Source organism: Lynx canadensis, chromosome E2 (genome assembly GCF_007474595.2).
Source record: "Lynx canadensis isolate LIC74 chromosome E2, mLynCan4.pri.v2, whole genome shotgun sequence".
Classification (NCBI taxonomy): domain Eukaryota; kingdom Metazoa; phylum Chordata; class Mammalia; order Carnivora; family Felidae; genus Lynx; species Lynx canadensis.
This window is the reverse complement of record NC_044317.1, coordinates 30,804,415-30,825,658: the sequence shown is the minus strand read 5'-3', so window position 1 is coordinate 30,825,658 and position 21,244 is coordinate 30,804,415. Positions and strand designations below refer to the sequence as shown.

General features: G+C 38.0%; 1 protein-coding gene across 8 annotated transcripts in view; it reads left to right on the top strand.

Annotated features, from left to right (window-relative positions):
* Positions 1–21,244, top strand: part of CHD9 (chromodomain helicase DNA binding protein 9) — a 158,515-nt gene that overhangs the window by 117,223 nt on the left and 20,048 nt on the right. For 4 of the 8 annotated variants that reach the window (XM_032591497.1, XM_030297145.2, XM_032591501.1 and 1 more), the window contains exons 24-33: positions 2,297–2,400; positions 2,878–2,995; positions 3,631–3,688; positions 7,356–7,398; positions 8,586–8,805; positions 11,344–11,546; positions 14,595–15,503; positions 16,497–16,660; positions 17,764–18,036; positions 18,773–18,941. In XM_032591497.1, coding sequence (XP_032447388.1) covers positions 2,297–2,400; positions 2,878–2,995; positions 3,631–3,688; positions 7,356–7,398; positions 8,586–8,805; positions 11,344–11,546; positions 14,595–15,503; positions 16,497–16,660; positions 17,764–18,036; positions 18,773–18,941 — 2,261 coding nt within the window. The remainder of the gene's footprint in view (positions 1–2,296; positions 2,401–2,877; positions 2,996–3,630; positions 3,689–7,355; positions 7,399–8,585; positions 8,806–11,343; positions 11,547–14,594; positions 15,504–16,496; positions 16,661–17,763; positions 18,037–18,772; positions 18,942–21,244) is intronic. The other 4 variants (XM_032591499.1, XM_030297143.1, XM_032591500.1 and 1 more) reach the window with 3 other exon arrangements.

Genomic DNA, 21,244 nt, shown 5'->3' with positions numbered 1-21,244 from the left:
TTTTTTCAACTTTGACCAAATCACGGGAAAATCATTCTTTCTCTATTTTTCTTCATTAAGCTAGAAAATACTGTGATTGCAGCCCTTCTGGGTTTTTTTTTAAAGAAGATTAGAGGTAATAATGTTACTTAAGTGCAGATAATTTCCTTTAAGAATCTAGAGAAAGGTCTACATCCTTTTCTCCATATTCCTTGGGTTAAAACTTTTTTCTGCTGGCAAAAGATTTATGAAAAATAAAAAGTAATTTCCTATCCACTTTTCATGGTTCTTAAAAAATGTTTATTTTTGAGAGAGAGAGCCAGAGCATGAGGCGGGAGGGGCAAAAAGACAGGGGGATAGAGGATCCAAAGTGGGCTCTGTGCTGACAGCAGATAGCCCGACCCAGGGCTCAAACTCACAAACTGTGAGATCATGTTCTGAACCAAAGTCAGACACTTAGTGACTGAACCACCCAAGCACCCCAGAAAATGGCAAGTTTTTGATTCATAATTTGATTAAAACATTCAAAGTGCTATTTGTATGCCATATATAACTATCATGCCTAAAAAATGACAATATAATAAAGGACTAAAAACTATAATAAATCCGTTCCGTGAATGCTGTGGTAATATGGCTGTTTTCAGGAGTATGAAACAACTACTAAAGAGCATTTTTAATTTTGCAAACATAATTTCCTTTGCTTATCATGTGAAATTACTACTCTCCCAGAAACCTTTTATAAGTAACACATACAACACCACTAAAAAGGAAAATCTGCCATACATGGAAGGACTGAAATGTTTACTTCTTTACCATAGTGATTCAAGCCATTGTCTCCCTTAGCCTAACGTACAGCTTATGTCTGACAGGAATTAGCAAATAAATGTCATTAATTTTCACACACAAACATCATTCTTGTATTTTATTCAACAAAGAAGATGGAGTTGGATAGGATAAATTATTTCAGGAAATCAAATAATTCTAGTTGAGAATTTCTCTGACATTCGTGATTTACCAGTTTTCAAAGAATCAGAGATATGATAAAACATAATGAAAATGAAGTAGAATTTCATCTTGGCACCAAAATTTCATAAGTTAATTACAAAGACCTATATGGATATATTTGAAAAAGTGAGGAGTTTCCTACTTACAATTAAGTTGTGTAGCCCAAGGTCATTTGTAAGTTGGTTGTCTTTGGAAACTCAAAATAACTTTTTCATATAGAAATAAATTGATAGGGGCTTCTGAGTGGTTCAGTTGGTTAAGTGTCCGACTCTTGATTTTGGCTCAGGTCATGATCTCACAGTTTATGAGATCAAGCCCTGTGTCAGGCTGTGTGCTGACAGCATTGAGCCTGCTTGGGATTCTCTCTCTGCCCCTCTCCTGCTTTCTCTCTCTCTCTCTCCCCCAAAATAGATAAATAAACTTAAAAAAGAAAGAAAGAAAGAACCTGATAAACGGTCAATATGTTCCCGGGCTAGTTCACAAGAACCCAATATTTAACCACTAATATAGTGGAAATAAAGGACAATGGCCATGAAAACAAAAGGCTTCTAAGTCTTATGAGTAAATAAAACATGAAAATGGGGGCACCTGGATGACTCAGTTGGTTAAGCATCTGACTCTTAATTTAGTCTCAGGTCATGATCTTGCAGTTCTTGGGTTTGAGCCCCACATTGGGCTCTGAACTGACAGCATGGAGCCTGCTTGGGATTCTCTCTCTCTCTTTCCTTTTGCCCCTCCTCTCTCTCTCTTTCAAAATAAATAAATACTTAAAAAGGAAAAAAAAAACAACTTTCCATTTTCCTTTACTTGTAAGCAATGCTTAATTTTTCAGTGGGATTTTCTTACCAATAGCAGTCTAGAAGAGGTATGACTTGTTTTGCAGCCCAAAGCAATTAATTTGCCCTTCTAGGGCCTCAGTTTGCTGGTGTACAAAATGAAATACTTGAGCCAGCTGATTTTTGTCAGGCTGTTTGCTGACATAAGATTCTACTTTCCCATAAAACATTTTGTCTGTATCTAAAGGAAACCAGTGGAAAGAATATGCTTCGTTAAGAGTAAAGTAAACCTGTTAGAACATTTCTTCTGTTGAGTTTAGGAATATTAATTCATTTTATGCTAACTTTGTTTATGTTGTGCGATTTTGTAATTTTTATCGGTGGCAATTATGGAAAACAAAAAGATCAATGAAATGAAATCTTAACATCTTTTTCTTAAAAACCATAATGCTGTTTACAAACTAGGTAAAGTTTTGCCTCCTCTTTAATTTGTTTGTAATCATTCATAGTGCCATATTGTGATTTCTTTTTTAAAGTGACATTGATGTTTGGGTCCCAGAACCAGACCACTCAGAAGTTCCTGCTGAATGGTGGGATTTTGACGCTGATAAGTCCCTTCTTATTGGAGTTTTTAAACATGGTAAGTGAGAAGTAAGGTAGGTAGAGTCGTCTTCTGTGTATAATATAATTCAACTAGTTCTCAGTTTGATGATTTCCACCTACAGCTTTATTCCAGAAACACTCATATTATTATCAATATCAGGTACAGCATACACCACCAAATTATGTCTGTCAGTCACTACACTTCTTCATGAAAGGGTGGCAGAAGTCTCACATAACTTCCCCTCAGGAAGAGTTCTTAGGTCAAGTGTGTTCTGTGTGATCGGTTTTCCTCTTTTTCACTTTAACTGATAAACTTAATCTAAATTTTTAAATATACACATGCCAGATCATGTAATTTGTGATAATTTCTGGAAAACATGCTTAATGTACATCATTTTAACATATGGTCCGTTTAGTCCAGGAACATTATCTACCATAAATGTGTGGAATGCTTATATTTATACATCTTTTTTCTTTTTATCCTTTTTACTTTCACAATTGGTGATCCCTCCAGGTTATGAAAAATATAACACTATCCGAGCAGACCCAGCATTATGCTTCTTGGAAAGAGTGGGAAAACCTGATGAGAAAGCAGTTGCTGCAGAACAGAGGGCAAATGATTATATGGATGGGTATGTGCACTTCAGGGTCTTGATTTCTCCATGTATCTCTATCAACATCACATATTCTGTCAGTGATGTTTATCTTTAAGTAATGCAGTGGTAAGAGAATTGGAGTTTACAATCGGAAAGAACTAATGATACTCTGATAAGTTAGTGCTTATCCAACAGTATGATCAAGGAAGAGGCTGGACCTGCCCCATACCCGTAATGTGATGAGTCCTTCATTTTTCCATTCTTAATGGTCATGGCCATTAAGGCCATAAAATTCTGAGGGCATAAGAGGAAAGAAGACAGCTAAGAATATTACAGTTGAAGAGAAATATGATGTTGTTCATTGTAACAAGTGAGGGCCTTTACCATCTTTGTTTTCTTACCAAAAGAGAAAAGTAAGAGACTATGTTGAGGTTAATATTACCACATTTAAAAGTGAACTTGGTAGTAAGAGTCCATTAGAGGTAGCTTTCTTCTGACTTGCCATAGAACCACCTTCATGCTGTGGCTTCGAGTCCTCAGGCTAAAGAACAGAAATTTCAGTCTGAAAACACACTAAAAGGTCCTTGCAACAAGACTCCCATTTGTCCTGTCAAGAGAAGTTTTAAGTCCAGTACATACAGTAATTGTGGCATCTGTTGGTATTTTAACAGGGATGTGGAAGATCCAGAATACAAACCTGCCCCAGCTATCTTTAAAGATGATATGGAGGTATGCTTTGGATCCTATTTTAGAATCCTCAATTCTGGTCACTCCATGGTTTCTTTTGTTTGCTGTTTCTCTTGTGTGTTTTTCTTTCATGTTTTCCCTATACCTAATTCTGTTCTTCAGAAGAGCAGCTAAGTTAGTGATCCACTTAGGTTGACAGACATCACAAATAATCGTTCAGAATTTGCCTGATCTCCCTTCTAGACAAGCCGGAGGCTGGCGTGGACGTGTGGATGAAGTGGAGCTTGCCCACGTGCTGCAGTGCTAGGAACTAAGAAGCACAGTATTGGGGCAAAAATCCCAAAGCAGAGAGTGACAAGTAGATACTACAAGTACACGGCAACAGATAGAAACTATACCCACGTAAAGGGTTTAAAGTAGAAGGTAGAGAGGAGAGGAATTCTGAGCTGTGAAAACATAGTTCTATGTGTTCTGTTTATAGAAAGTCAAAAGGAAGAAGCAGAGTTGGTGAAAATACAGAAAATAGTCTGTGGAGTGGGGGAAGTGATGTTAAAAAGGATGAGGAATTCTGTAATACTTAACAAGGGCATGGTAAAGGACTAGATGGTGTGGTAACTGTCAGGTAAGGTGTGTTGGTCTTTGTGGCCAAGGGGCTTGGATATTGATGCCTGTATGAGGACAAGTGAGAGTGAGGGCCAGAGTGTGGCAGTGAGGATGGAAATCCTATACTGAATGAAAACCCTCAGAGGAAAGCACTCTCTGACAAACAGCACCAAGAAACAGCGTGGGCTCTGGGTAGGGAAAAAAATTGTTTCCCTGAGAATTCATTAGCCATAGGCCTGCTTTCTCTTGAGTTTATGGTTTGATTTCTTTTATATCACCTGCATGGTCCAGGAACTCTCAAGCCAAAAATGTGACATAAAAGGATCCTGAGCTGGTAATACCCCTGAGGTACCTAGTAGAAACATAAAGAAAAAGAATTATGGAAAAAGAACAGCTTCAGTGTAGACTATACTTGGTCCTGAAGATAAAACCCTCTGTGAAATGAGGTCAAAACCCAAAAATTTTAAAAATATGAGGAACAATTTACCGGGAGTAAATGTTAGCAAATACAACGAAGAACAGGATTAGACCTCTAAGAACTTCTGATATAGATCTATTAAAATAGAAAATAAGTAATTTTTAAATGGTTAAAGACATTAAAGAAAGACCAAGAACAAAAGAAAGATGGATCTGATTTTAAAAGAGTAGGGACAGGGGCTCCTGGGTGGCGCAGTCGGTTAAGCGTCCGACTTCAGCCAGGTCACGATCTCGCGGTCCGTGAGTTCGAGCCCCGCGTCAGGCTCTGGGCTGATGGCTCGGAGCCTGGAGCCTGTTTCCGATTCTGTGTCTCCCTCTCTCTGCCCCTCCCCCGTTCATGCTCTGTCTCTCTCTGTCCCAAAATAAATAAACGTTGAAAAAAAAAAAAATTAAAAGAGTAGGGACATATGGAAAAAGAATTATGTAAAACTTTAGAAGTGGAAAATACAGTCGTTAGAAGTTAAAACTTAACAAATAGGTTAAACATTGTGCTGGAGAGGCAGATTAGACCCAGATCTTGAGAGAAGACATTATTTAGAAAATAGATATGAGGAAAGGATCCACAGTGTAGCACGATGGCTCAGTTTTGCCCAATCAGGAGAGAAAGACCACATAGCAATTTGAACAGGGAAGGTTTGTAGAATGATTGACTATAATCGGTGGATTAAAGAGTGATGAGAGATTGGCTGATAAGAAGTAAAGAGAATGCTGAAGAATGGAGGAGTGGGTACTCTTCTGAGGGCTGATGCAGAGCACCTAAGGAAGAGCCCCATGTCCAGCAGGGCTGAGATCATCACTTTTTTTGGGAGGGCGTGGCCACACCTCATTGGTGGCGAAACTTGCTGGAAATCCACCCTCTGGAACTTGCCAAAGTCTACCCTCCAGGGTTGCCAAGGGACCTTTTCCTGGGGAAGTGTCTCACTGGAGGCACTTCACTAGACAACCACCCAAGGGCGAGGTCACCAGGGAAAGCCGCTAGCCAATAGGCACTTAAAGAAGCTGCTTGAACTGCAGAGGTGAGCACGGGAGGAGTTCACCCAAACCAAAAAAGAAAAACCCTTCTCCTCATACTGTGTCTCTGGCTGCCACTACTGACAACGCTTGACATCATACTGGCTGGTGAAACACAGTATTTAAAGAGGCCAGATCCATTTTCTTAGGGCCCGTAAAAGGTATGACAGGTAATGAATTTAGTGCTGAGAGGCAATAAATCAATACGAAAAACTCTTTTAGAGACAAGGAGGATAGCATGATGATGTCTGGTTGGTACATGTCCAATAGGTATTCCAGAGGGAGTGGCCAGAGAGCATAAAGGAGAAGACCTGTTTTAAGAGAGATACCAGCTGAGAATTTTTCAGACTTAATGAAAGACATGAATCCTGAGATTCAAGAAATAAAGTGAATCTTGGCAGGATAAAAAAAATTAAGTCCACTCTAAAAAAAACATCCTAGTAAAATTACAGATGTTCCGAACAAAGAGAATATGTTAAAAGCAACCAGAGTTAAAAGACCCACTTGAAAAGGAATGACAGTAGTTCTAATTTCAGTCTTTTCTAAAATAACAATAGAAAATAGTAGTCATTGGTAGCACCTGACTGGCTCAATTGGAAGAGCACACAACTCTTCATCTTAGGGTTGTGTGTTCGAGTGCCACATTGAGTGTAGAGGTGACTTAAATAAGTAAGTAAACAAATAAACAAACTTTAAAAAGATAACAATTGGGGTGCCTGGATGGCTCAGTTGGCTAAGCCTCCGACTCTTGATCTCAGTTCAGATCATGATCTTATAATTCATGAGATCAAGACCCACGTTGGGCTCTGTACTAACAGCACAGAGTCTGTTTCAGATTCTTTCTCTCTCCCTCTCTGTCTCTCTCTCCCCCCCACCCCTCTCAAAAAATAAATAAACAATAAATTAAAATAAACTTAAAAAAATAGTAGTCATTGGAATAAAACCACCAAAGTTATGAATATGTTTACAGTAATGTTGGAATACCTAATTGGAGCTGCTCTTTTGACAAATAAAGATTAGATATACACCACAAGCAAACTGTTCAAGGCTGAAAGAAAAAAGATTTGCTGGGTGTCTAATAATCAGATATGAGAATGAATAAATTATGGAAGTTGGTATATAGAACGAAAAAAAAAAAAAAACTGTTAGCAAGAAAGCCTGGGGCAAAATCGGGCTCTGTGGCTGACAGCTCAGAGCCCGGAGCCTGTTTCAGATTCTGTGTCTCCCTCTCTCTATGCCCCTCCCCACTCGCACTCTGTCTCCCTCTGTCTCAAAAATAAATAAACATTAAAAAATTAAAAAAAAAAAAAAAGAAAGCCTGGGGCATATTTGCAGGTAGAGGAAGGGTGGGGGGAAAGTAACTGGACCAAAAGTGGTCATGGAAGAGGAAAATTGTAGTGCAAAATAATTGGTCTGAAGTGTAAAAGGCAACAGAGAAGTTGTAAACGGGTGGGAATTTAGAACAAGAAATTAAAATTTTTAAGTTTGATAAATTAATCATTAAAAACTCTATTACAAAAAGTTCTCTACTACTATATTAAGAAACCTGATTCTCTTTTCTTCTTCAGTGTATCTTGACCCAATTACCCTGTGACAAATTTCTGTTTTCTTTTAAAAGGATGATGTTTCTTCACCAGGAGATCTTGTTATAGCAGATGGAGGTACATTGCATTTATCTCTTTATTTAGTATTATTGAAAATTCACATTCTCATGATACCATGAAATCAATAAACTGTTCCACTTTTGTGATGTTTGATGCATATGAAATTTTTATTGAAGACAGTGGTAATCGTTATAAGACATACTAGTTGATTGGAAATGTAACAGTATTTTTAGTTACAAATAGTTACACAGTGACTCACTAAGCTTTTATGGAATCAAAGCTTTGATGATTTTATGGTTACATTATTAAATTTGCGTATGGGATTTCATCATTAAAGTGTTAATTCAGTAACCCATCCAACAACTTATTAGTTCCATATGCACATTAGGGTCCATTCTTTCTCACACCCCTTTTCTACAAAGCCTTCCTTTGCAGGGTCTTCCTTCTACTTCCTTCTGGTTGTCAAGATAGAAACATACTGTTAGAGTGCACTCACTCCCACCTGGCACCCAAGTGGAGTCAGGCCTCATCTTTTCATAGTTTGACTAGGGAAGAAGGAATAGCATTGGCTTAGCATGAATGATTACTGCTTAATTATGGTGTATGTAATTAGAAGATTATTCCCTGGAAACAGAGAGCTAGGTCCTGCACTTTATTAGGTGAATAAGAGCATAAAAGTGACAGCATTGTTATAGGGAGTTTTTTTATAATATATGTTCCTCACCAATGACCTTTAAAATGTTTTGATTCTCACATAAATTGAGATAGATTTAATACAGAAGAAGGCATTACTTAAAAGTGTCTACAGTATTCAACTTCCCAAAGATTTCAGTTTGATTTTTAATTCATTTAAATTAAGGCAAGTGAGTATTTGCCAGGCAGTAAAACGTATTAGGCCTGGAAATGCAAGAGTTGTATTTTCTGTGCAAGCGAAGTTCAATAGATAATATTGTGGTTCTTTATTCCACTGTGACCTACTTTCTTTGAGCTGCTGTAAAAATTTGTTGTAATGTTTTTACAGCTGTAGTTAAAAGAAAACTTTTTTATAATGAGAGGTTTGGTTTGTGTGGGTTTTTTCCCCCACATAATCAGATTGAAAGAAAAAATAAGTAAGGAAATTTTGCTCTTTTTGTGAGCTTCATTTCATCATCCGTTTAGTTTGGTGGGGGGGGGGGAGGGTCAAAATTGTTTTCATTTTTTAGTTTTTTTTTTTTTTTTATTGATACGAGTTTCTTTAAATACAGATGGTCAGCTGATGGAGGGTGATAAAATTTATTGGCCAACTCAATCAGCTTTAACCACACGTTTGAGGCGTCTCATCACTGCATATCAGCGTACTAATAAAAACAGACAAATCCAACAGATACAGCCCACGTTCTCAGTGCCTGCCAGTGTCATGCAGCCTCTTTATGAAGAAGCCACTCTTAATCCTAAAATGGCAGCCAAGATAGAAAGACAGCAGAGGTAAGACAGTAGCACTAAATTTTTATTGTTAGTATCTAAATGTAGTTTTTCATTCCGAAGCCTCTTAGAGTGTGATTATCTCACTTTGTGAAAAACATATATAGGTAGAGAAGTTGGTCAAAGCAAAGTGCTTTTATGCATGCACACAAATATATCAAACAGATAAAGATCATTGCATTTTATCATTCCTTGCACTCTTCGTATTTAATCATTATTCTGTTATTTATGAATACTGAGGTATTAAAAAAATGAAATTGCAGAGCAAACTCAAGAATTAAATTCTTAATAAAGCATACATTTAAGTTACGTGAAATAAAGTCCATTCTACCTTACTTTATATTGACATTTATGAAATGTAAGAATGTATGGAAGACAAGTCCTTATCTGTTTTATACAGAGGATGAACACTTGCAACCACTCATATCAAAGGAGAAAAAAATAGTATACCTTTCTGCAAAAGTCCTTGTTAAGACAGTCATGCTACTCTCCTCCCAAAAGCTTTAACTTCTTAAAGAGGATAGACTACACTGAAAAGAATAGCAATGTTTAGCAATAGCCTGGCCTCCTTGTTAAACCTGGATCCTTGGATGTTCTCTGGAAAATATATCTTTGTTCTTTGGTATTTATTTGCAGCACATCCATCATAACCAGAGTTAAATTCATCTGAAACAAGATTTTCAATGTTCTAGATCTCTGTAAATACACTGTTTCAGTTACCTACAATTGCATTTTAACCCACCCCAAAATGTGGTGACTGAAACACCAGTTGTTGTTTTTTTTTTTATTTCCCATGATTCTCTTGGTTGACCAGGTGGTTCTTCTGCTTCCTGTTTTTTTGGCCAGCAGGTAGGAAGTGGCCTCACTCAAACAGCTGGCATTTGGTGCTGGGCTGCCAACTGGGAGCTTGAATGAGGGAGCATTCCCAGTGACAAAGGCAATAAAAGCTGGAGATTTCTTAAGGCCTAGTCTCAGCAATTATAAAGCATCACTTCTGCCACTTTCTAGGGGTCAAAAAAAGTCACAGGGCCAATGAAGTTTAAAAGAAAAGGGAAAAAGATTATACCTGTCCACGGGAAGAGCGGCAAAGAATTTATGGCCATCTTTAACCACATACATTTTCCCTTGGTCTGTCAGATCTCGATCAATCTTCCTAAAATACTAGTTTTCTCATGATATTCAATGGCTCCTTATTTACTGTAGGTATAAAGTTTAAGTTCTTAAGCCTCAGTCCAAGAGTCTCTTCAATTTAGATGTCAGCATGCATTTCTAATTCTATCCAGTACTATTTCCTCTGCCATAATATCCTACGTATTCTTGACTCAGTACCCTAGCTTATATTGTTCCTATCACCTGGGATACCTTTCTTCCTCCTCGTTAGTCCATACCTAGCCCATCCTTCAGAGCCCAACACCTGTCCTATCTCTTATATTAATTTTTTCTCAAACAGGCCAGCTCACAGTATTCTGTTTCCTGTACTCATATAGCACTTATCCAAATAAATTACTCATTATCACACTAATACAAGATGTTGTAAGGATGTTTTTCCTTTCCCTGTCTTGTCTTCCTAAGTTGTAAGTTCTTTGAGGGTAGACACTGTGTCATATTTTTGTGTGTTCTGTGTAGTCTTTTAACTCATCCTTTCTATTCTATTCCTACTTCTATCACTCAGGTGTAAGCTTTATAAGAATTAATTGGTTTCCCAGGCTATTTTTGCAGCATTATTACATGAATCTTCTTAATGAAGCACTATGATAAAAATGGCCTGTTGATGTTTTTCAAAGGTCTCATACACTCTTTCTCATTCTCACAATTCTATAAGTTAACCAGGGAAAAGTGTCTATAAGTTAGACTGGAGATTTGTGGTATGTGAGGGTAATACTACCCTCTTAAAATATCTTTAGGAGCTTTCAACTGAATAGAGACTATTTTTAGCCAGGCATATGGAGTGTTTAATAATCAGACCCCATTTCTGCCTCCAATATGAGCCATATCCTTGTCAAACTGGAATGCTCATCATCTCCCCCAAATGTAGATTATTTCCTACTTTGCTTATACTGTGTCTGCTTCCTAGAATTCCCTACCTGATCTTAGCCTTGTTCCATCTTAAAAGCCACTTACTTCTGTGATGCTTTCTTGATCACTCAGGTCTGAACTGGACCTCCCATCTTCTGCACTCTCCTAAAATCCTTGCTTCCTAGAATGCATACAACTACAACATACCACCTTACGCTAGGGATATGTTTGAAATGTTTCACTGTTTCCTTAAAGGTAGGGTCATCATGTCTTACGTAATCTTGTATCCCCTGCATATTTTCTTACGTAGTAGATGTGCAAAAAACTATTATTTTCTGAAGGAAGAGAAGCATGGTTGGACAGATGAGTCAACTAGCATATATTTGCAAGGCAGTACCCTTGCATTTAATCCTTTAAAGTGTTAGGTATTTGAAATGTTTTAAATTTTATTATAGTCATTATATTCAGCATTAATATTTATTTTAATGACCAGTGTGGCTCTTTCTTTAATCTGACTCAAAATAGATGGACAAGAAGAGAAGAAGCTGACTTTTATAGAGTTGTGTCCACATTTGGAGTGGTATTTGATCCTGACAGAGGCCAATTTGACTGGACAAAATTTAGAGCTATGGCTAGGCTGCATAAGAAAACTGATGATAGTTTGGAGAAGTATTTGTATGCATTCATGTCTATGTGTCGGAGGGTTTGTCGTCTTCCTTCCAAAGAAGGTAGGTATTAAAACTTCTTTTTTTCCTGGTTTTGGTCAAAGAGGCAAAAATCCCTAAAATTCTGAAATTTCCAACTTTTTTTATGTCAATACTGTCTAATTCAACACATCAGTTATTTTTCAAAATTGTAAATTAACTATGTTCAGAGATTTCCCCTATTTGTTAATTCTGCTATTAAAATTAGATCAAAAGAGAATGAAGTTGCACCTTGAGTTTTGAGGAATAGCCAGTGCTTATTCAATATTAGATTGATGATCGGGGGGAGGTAGAAGATAAATAGTAGCTTCAGATAAACAGAACTAACCTGTAGTTTTAGTCCATCTCATAGGAACTGTTTTACAGGGTTTATTCAGTGAATAATTTTGCAAGGAATGAGGCCTCCTCTCTAAAAACATTTCAAAGAGTTTTAGTAGGGAAAAGAAAATCACCCAGAGCCTTCAAAAAAAGAGAACAACAACCAATCAGAGGTGCTAATGCTCAGCCAAGGCACTGGCAAGACAGATTCACCCAGGAGAGTGACTTTCATCGTCTTTGAAGCCCGGAGAAATCGCTCATCCTGTCAGCAATTCCTCTCAATCATGCTATTATAAGCAGTTGTCTCCATTCTTTGTTGAATATGATTTCTGACTGCTAAACCCAGTGGCTTCCTAATCCTATTTTGTAGTCAAAATATAAATGGCTAATAAAAGGACGTAAATTTCATGTAGGTTGGTTGGTTGGTTTTAATTTTATGTCCTAACAGATCTGTTGTCAGTCTACTGAATAGAGTAACCCATCACTTGATTACCCAAATACCAGATAATCCAGAGTAGTCTACTTAAAGGTCTTTTGAGAGACTATCCATGGGTTTAAAGAGATAAAGCAAAGTATTGTGTCTTCTATTATTCATGGTTACTGAGAGGCCCTCATTTCTTTTTTTTTTTTTTAATTTTTTTAATTCCCGAACAATATAAAATGTGATGAATAAATTAACCACTTTGACTCCAGTTTTTGAAAAGAAAGGGTTAATTACTGACAATCAATAATGATCGAAAAGGTAGTTTTCTTGTTAGAAATGTGAGTGAGGTTTTACTTAGATCAGTTTTCCAAACTTCCTCAGCTCCTAGATCCCTTACTGTCTCAGTAATTTTTCACAGCACCTGAGGCCAGAAGTTCTGTTTAATGAATAATTAGATCCAAACAACTTAAGTATTTGTTTCCAACAATCTAGTAATTGTTTGAAAACATAATAGAAGCTGAAAGAAAAAAAATACTACTTTTCTTTCTTAAATAACCGCAGTTACTTACTAATGAGATGTATACACCTGTCAGGGACTATACAACTGTCACATCCTGGAGGTAGAATGGATATGCCCACTCTTGTTTCCTGTTCCACATTGATGTCTGCATGGTCTTTTTTTTTTTTTTTTTAACTTTTTATTCTGAACTACTTTTAGACTTTGAAAAAAGTTGCAAAAAACCACAGAAGTTTCCATGTATCTCTCACTTTGCCTCCCCTAATGTTAAAATCTTACATGACTAATTACAGTATAATTATCAGACTAGGAAACTTAACAGTACAATGCTGTTAACTAAGTTGAATGCCTAGTCAGATCTTACTGGTTTGTCCACTGATGTCCTTTTTTGTTCCAGGATCCCACATTGTATTTAGTTGGTCTTTCCCCTTAGCTTCCTACAGTCTGTAACAGACCCTCAGTTTCTCTCTTGTCTTTCGTGACCCGATTGCATTGAGGTTATGCATTTTTGTCAAGAGTACCAGAGAAATGATGTGTCCCTCTCAGAACATATCAATGGGTTCATGATGTCAAGATAGCTAACACTGATGGTGTTGCCCTTGATTGCTTGGTTACAGTAGTTTATGCCATGTTTCTCCAGTGTAAAATTGATATCCTTTCCCCTGCAGTTAACAGATATCTTGAGGAGATACACACAACTTCTGTTTCTCCTCAAACTTCCACCCACTGACATTAGTATCCATGAGTAGATCCTTATGTGTAACAGCTTTTAATGTGGAATTCTGCTACAAGCAAGAACTGTTGTTTCCGTTTCATCTGTTGATCAATTATTTACTTATTCATATCAGAATGGACTCATAGATATTTATTTTACTCTATAGGTTAGAACCCAATACTCTCATTATTTTGATACTCAAATTGTTCTAGATTTGGCCACTACCAGCTCCTTTAAGTGGGCCCGCATTATTTCAACAAGCCCCTGTCGATTTTTGAACTGCCAGTATCTCTGCCCACAAAGATATGACCGCATCAAAAGGAATATAGCAAGATCTAATGTTGAAACCGAGCCAGCTCAAGCCACTACTTCACATAGCCTTTGACAGTGTTCCTGCACTTCCCTGAAATTTTAAGAAAGCCTTAAGTGTTCCTGTGAGTTCACCACAATGCCCTGAATTTCCTTGGTGCAGCTAGAAATATGTGGACTTCTGTTTGTTTATCAGCTATGATTTAACAGTTTTAATTTGTATTTATAAATGAGTTCAAGTAAGCGTTTGTCTCTTTGATTAAGACACAGATTAGTGGGGCGCCTGGGTGGCTCAGTCGGTTAAGCATCCAAATTTGGCCTAGGTCATGACCTTGCTGTTCCCCAGTTCAAGCCCGGCATCGGGCTCTGTGCTCCAGAGCCTGGAGCCTGTTTCAGATTCTGTGTCTTCCTCTCTCTCTCTGCCCCTCCCCGACTTGTGCTCTGTCTGTCTCTCAAAAATAAATAAACATTAAAAAAATAATAAAAGACACAGATTAGTAAGGACATAGCTCATAGGGAATTTTTTAAAAGTAAATTCTTAGTTATATTAACATATTTCCCAAAAACATTACGTTTTCCCCACTTTCAGAAGATCCAGTGTTATACACTGTATGTATGGATTTTGGTACTTATAAAAACTTGTATTTTTCCTCATTTAAAAATATTTTTAAAATTCTGGAAACTACACAGTGATATCGAATAGAGTTGCATTTTAGAAGTTGCATTATTTGTTTAACTCTGTAATAAAGTGTTTCCAAGATTAATGTTTTTGTTCTTGTTTTAACATAGAATTGGTGGATCCAAATATTTTTATCCAGCCAATCACAGAAGAACGTGCTTCAAGGACTTTGTATCGCATTGAACTTCTAAGGAAAGTACGGGAACAGGCCCTCCGACATCCACAATTGTTTGAACGCTTGAAGCTTTGCCATCCAAATCCAGACCTACCAGTCTGGTGGGAATGTGGCCCTCATGATAGGGACTTGCTCATTGGAGCTGCGAAACATGGGGTGAGCCGAACAGACTATCACATTCTTCGTGATCCTGAACTCTCCTTTATGGCAGCTCAAAGGAACTACAGTCAAAGTAAGATGGCTCCTTCAAGGACTTCTACCCCACTTTTACAGCAATATCAAGTAGCACTTTCTGCTTCTCCTCTTACCTCTCTACCTAGGCTCCTAGATGCTAAAGGTATTATTCTAGAGGATATGAAAGTTAAAAGTGAAAATCTTAAAGAGGAGCCTCAGTCTTCTGAAGAAGAATCTATGTCTTCTGAGGAAACCAGGACACTAATAAAGTCTGAGCCTGTAAGTCCAAAGAATGGTGTTTTACCGCAGGCCACTGGAGACCAGAAATCTGGTGGAAAAGGTGAAACAGACAGACGCATGGTTGCAGCCAGAACAGAACCCCTAACTCCAAACCCAGCTTCTAAGAAACAGCGAGTCCACAAAAGAGGATCCGAATCTAGTTCTGAGTCTGACTCTGATTCTGAGAGATCATCCTGTTCTTCCAGATCATCTTCTTCCTCGTCTTCCTCCTCCTCTTGTTCCGACTCTCGATCAGGCTCTAGTTCCTCTTCATCCTCCTCCTGTTCTTCAGCATCGTCTTCATCCTCATCCTCATCCTCTTCCTCATCATCCTCCTCCTCATCTTCATCAGAAGAAAGTGACAGTGAAGAAGAAGAAGTCCCAAAGCGAGGTATATGCATAAAGTGCTTTTGCTATTTTAAGACATTTCAAGTGAAAATGAAAACGAATTCGGTTCACATAACTTAAGCATGCTTAAAATTGTTAACCTAAGTCTTATATGTACAGATTTTCTTAGAGAAGCACTATCGAAAAGGAAACTCGTGTTACTGGTGCACACTCCCTATTCAGTATTCAAGGCATTGCAAAACGGGTTAATCAAACAGAAATTAGACATTTTATACAATAATGGGTTTCTTTGTGATCACCTTCAGTTTAGTGTTCCTTTTTTTCTGAACATGCTGATCAGTGAACACATCAAGATCATATTCTGTAACAGCCAGCAGGGTTCTTAGATTAAGCCGTCAGACCAACAAGAGGATCATAGGCCCTCCTTGGCAGCTGTCTCCTCAGAACGACACAGGAACTACAGTTTGCCTGTAGAGGAGTGTCTGGTGGCTCTGTCCTTGCTGCCGCCCACAGTTCAGGTGCAAGGCAATGAGTTGATGGCGAGCGGGTGCAAGAGCCAGTCTGGCCTAAGGAGCCTCAGATCCTGCAGAAGCCCGCGTCTCTTGTAACGGCTCTGTGAGCACAAGTTTCAGGGTTGCCACAAGGACGTGCCCCGACGTACAGGTCCCCTCCTGAGAGGATGTCAGTGTACTCCTCAGGTTTTTATGGTCCCCTCAGTCCAAATGCACTTTATCATTCTGGAGTTTATATGTGTCCAGGGAAACAGACCTACAGGGTTAACCAAGGGTCAAATTTTCATGCAGAAAGGGATGTTTTGTTAACCCTTCCCCCTCAAACTCTTTAATGCCACTTATTTTGCTTTTGTGATAATTTTTTTAAACAATGGGCACTGTATTGTATTCTAGGTGGATTTTTTTCCTTTTTTGCCATTTGTTTTTACTTCTAACTTTTTCCTTTGAATAATTATATAAGATTTGAAAAGTATATATAAAAATTTTTTATGCAGTCTTTTTAAAACGGTTATAATTGTTCTCAGCAGAAGGTACCCCTCACGTGAAAGCCTACGATGAAGAAAGTGTTGCGTCACTGAGCACTACCCAGGATGAGACCCAAGATAGCTTCCAGATGAACAATGGGACACCAGAGTCCGCTTATATCTTACAAGGAGGATACATGCTAGCAGCCTCATATTGGCCAAAGGTAAATGAGTAATGTCTTACCAGAACAGATCATTTTTTGAGTATTTCTCTATGTTGCTTTCATGGTAGGTAACTTACTGTGCGGAAAAATAGGCCACTATAAAACATAGGATGGCATTTTGGTGTTAGCATCAGAAGTATCAACTACTGTTATCAAGTAAATAGGTGTACTTGAATGTGTATATTTCTCAACATAACCTTAGAATGTTTAGAATAAGAGATAATGGATGCTGACATTCACATACAATATTCAAGGGCTTGTTTATGAATGGGTGCTTTGAGCTGAGTCTCCTTGAAGAAATTTACCATAGCCATTTATGACTTAAAAAAAAAGTGCACTTGGGGCACCTCGGTGGCTCAGTCAGTTAAGCGCCTGACTCTTGTTTTTGGCTCAGGTCATGATCTCACACTTCATGAGGTGGAGTCCCTCACTGGGCTCTGCGCTGACGGTGCGGAGCCTGCTTGGGATTCTCTCCCTTCCTCCCTCCCTCCCTCCCCCTCTCCCTCTTTCTCTCTCAAAAATAAATTAATTAAAACAACCATTTTTTTGAAAGTTCACTTAAGTGTATGTACTTTCAGTGGTAGAAGTTCAGATCGGATTAATACAATTCTGTCAGTGTGGCTAGACTAGTACAAGAGTACTTACCTTTAGGAGTGAGGTTGTGAAATGGGGAGGTGGAGAACTCTACTCTTACCTACTTCTGAGTTGATTGAATTTTTCAACGAACTTGTATTACTTGTATAATTATGAAAATAACAAGGCTGAGGCACCTGAGTGGCTCAGTTGGTTAAGCATCCAACTTTTGATCTCTGCTCAGGTCTTGATCTTGGGGTGTGGGTTCAAGCACCGTGTTGGGCGTGAAACCTACTTTATAAATAAAAAATGAAATTACAGAAGACTATCTCTGTCATATATTTTTGGACTCCAATGGAAATTTGTACTTGAACTCTTACGGAATTACATATGTACGTGAGAGTACGTATACACACCAAATGCACATAGGTTGTACCAGGGTTAAATCCATCAAGGCCCTGAGCCATTTTATCTCCGAAGGGCTGGCCTGACTATGAAAACCACACCTAGATGTTTGCATGCTTTTCCAGGATCGTGTGATGATCAACCGGCTGGACAGTATTTGTCAAACAGTTCTGAAAGGGAAGTGGCCTTCAGCTAGAAGAAGTTATGATGCCAACACAGTGGCCTCTTTCTATACCACAAAACTGCTGGACAGCCCTGGCGCGGCTACAGAATATAGCGAACCCAGTGTACCCACACCCCCAGGCGCCGGTGTTAAAGAAGAACACGATCAGTCAACACAGATGTCAAAGGTGAAGAAGCATGTACGAGAAAAGGAGTTTACAGTGAAAATCAAAGACGTATGTTTATTTTTATTGCCCTAGGACCCGATTGCGATTGCGTGTGCAGCATGCTTTTTCTGCAAGTGGCTGCCTGCTCTCACTCTTACTTCCTTCACATACTTGTTTTCTGGTATTTGGATTGTTTTCTTTTTGATATCCAGGTTATTAGGCTTGAATATCCTACTAGAAGGATCATCATTAAATGTTTCTCTACCTATACTTCTGAAAATAGTCCTGCCAATCAAGAATGCTTTCTTAAACAGTCTGACAAATTCTAATTGTTTTGGTTCTTTTGTATAATATTTAAATGGTATGTCCGTGCACTTTCTCTTTTAAACATTTAGCATGCTCTGTTCTCAGTAACATTTCATTTTTCAGTATGATTTTTGAAGCTAAATTGATTATTCGGTGTCTAATATGTGGGTTACATCCTCTGGAATGTCCTATGAATAATGTACATAGAGAAGTGTGTCTCAAGCTGATAGTGTTCCAATTTACTAGTCACATGTAAAACTTTGTTTTGCTCAGAAAAGTGTATGTAGTACCTGGATTTTTTTCATTTAAGACAGAAAACGTAATATTCATTATAGAAATTGGTTGACGTTCTTTTTCTTTAGTTCATTTTTGAATAGGAAGATGATTAATGTTTCAGGGTTTTTACTTCACTTTTTCTAAGTAAAAAATTTCTCTTAATAGCCTGAAATGGGTTTTTTTTTTTCATTGTTTCTTTCTTGATAATGGTGTTTATTAACAGGAAGGTGGTTTGAAGTTGACATTTCAGAAGCAAGGGCTTGCTCAGAAAAGACCGTTCGACAGCGAAGACAGTGCCCTGGGGCAGCAACAGTACCTTGCTCGGCTTCGGGAACTGCAGAGTGCGTCGGAGACCAGCCTCGCCACCTTTCCCAAATCTGTGCCAGTATCAGGTGAATATGGTCACAATAATTGCCTCAGTAGGAAATATTCCTGCTGTCGTTTCCAAATCCTCTTTTATTTATTCTTCTAATAAAAAGGCATCTATCCTCTAATGTTGGGGTCTCTCTTAAGTCTGTAATCAGTATAATTTTAGTTCTTAATAAATACCTGTTGAGGCGTTTAATATGACATTTTAAAGCAGGGTGCAGTTTTATTTGGGGGATTTAAATATTTGGGTGGAAATATTCTGTCGAGTACCTTTATGCAGGTAAAAGCTCAAACAGCATTTCAATATAAAAGCAATTATGAATTTAAAAGCAAACACCTGAACCACAAATGAATGGTGATTTGTAGAGAAGGTTAAAATGAGAAGTTTTAGAAAGACTTTAGAGACAGTGTAGTCCAGTCGTCTATAGAATACAGGAATTGTCATGACTAATCCCTGAAAGACAATCTTTCATTCTCATGGAATATTTACAGGAAAAAGATTGTTACTACCTTAAACAGCCCTTTATATTACTGGGCAGCTCTAATTACCACAAAATTCCTTCTTACTTAGAAGAAAATTTTGCTTGCAATTGTTTTTTCTCACTGATTGAGATTCTGACTCTAAAGGCGTCACAAGGGGTGCCTGGGAGGCTCAGACGGTTGAGCGTCTGCCTCTTGGTTTCAGTTCGGGTCATGATGTCACAGTTCATGAGAAGGAGCCCCTCATCAGGCTGTGTACTAGACGTGGAATCTACTTAACATTCTGTCTCTCCCTCTGTCTGTCTGTCTCTCTGCTCCTCCCCCACTGGTGTGCACGCTTGTGTGCTCTCTCTCTCTCTCTCTCTTATAAATAAATATTTTTTTTTAATATTTAAATGTCTGACTCTTAATCTCAGTTCAGGTCATGATCTCACAGTTTGTGGGTTCAAGCCCTGCATCAGATTCTGTGCTGACAGCATGTAGCCTACTTGGGATTCTCTCTCTCTCCCTCTTTGTGTTCTCCTCCCCACTTGTGCTCTCTTTCTCTCTCAAAATAAATAAATAAACTTTAAAAAATTTTTTTTAATTATTAAAAAAGTAAAGGCATCAGAGAATTAACCTATTCCTATGTTTGCATGATCATCTTAACATTTTGAAAGCAATGATCATATCTCCTCCTCTTTGGGACTATATCTCTTCTAACCTTTTAACAATTTGAATCAATAGTGTTTGTTAGATACCAAATCGGTGCCACATGTTGTGTGCTCTGTAGGTGCTGAGGTCCATAAGAAGTTTTGTTTTGTTTTCTTTTCTTTTCTTTTTTTTTATTTTTTTTATTTTTTTTTTTTTCAACGTTTATTTATTTTTGGGACAGAGAGAGACAGAGCATGAACGGGGGAGGGGCAGAGAGAGAGGGAGACACAGAATCGGAAACAGGCTCCAGGCTCTGAGCCATCAGCCCAGAGCCTGACGCGGGGCTCGAACTCACGGAGCGCGAGATCGTGACCTGGCTGAAGTCGGACGCTTAACCGACTGCGCCACCCAGGCGCCCCTGTTTTGTTTTCTTGATCTTGGTCTAGTGTGCTTTAATTTGTCTGTGTCCCTTTTAAAGTGCAGTATCAGAAATTGAGAATTTTACTCATGATCAGCTGAGTCTTTACAAAATGCAGGTTTTCAATTAAAGCATATTAGTGACTTGAATTTCCATTACACCTACCATTTACATAAGGCTGAGGACCCTGTTTCAGTATTCTACTAGATCTGGTTGCCATGCAGTATTTGAAAACATTTCAGATCTCCTGCTGTGCATGAGCACAGTGTGTGGGACTCCTACGATTTGGGAAAATAATGCTTTATTATAAGTGTTAAATTGGTTGCTATTCCCAATTGCTGCTGTCATGACTTTTTAATTATAAATCATAGTTAAATTATAAATTAGTACTGTCAGTACTACTTACAGATTCATTAACCATTCATTGTAATTCTCTAGTTCCTGGACTTTCAGACATGTACAGATTACAGTTCAAATATGAATCAGCCATGCTTCTACTACTGAAGTATAAATCCCCAAACTGTGCTTTTCATTAACAGTATTGTATTAAAGGAGCTCTGTGTTTTTAGGGGAAAAATGGGAACAAATGGGGAAGATAAGCTGTGGGCTGTTTTGACTAACCTAAGTGGGGTTTAGAAATACAATTTCTTGTACTCTGATAACTCCACCATAAAATGGGATTGACACTAATATCATCTGAACATTTTATTGCTATTGCAGCTGAATTGTACAGTCTTCACCTTTAAGGTTATTTAAAGGTTACTTTGGCAAATATTACTATTTTTAATAGTATAA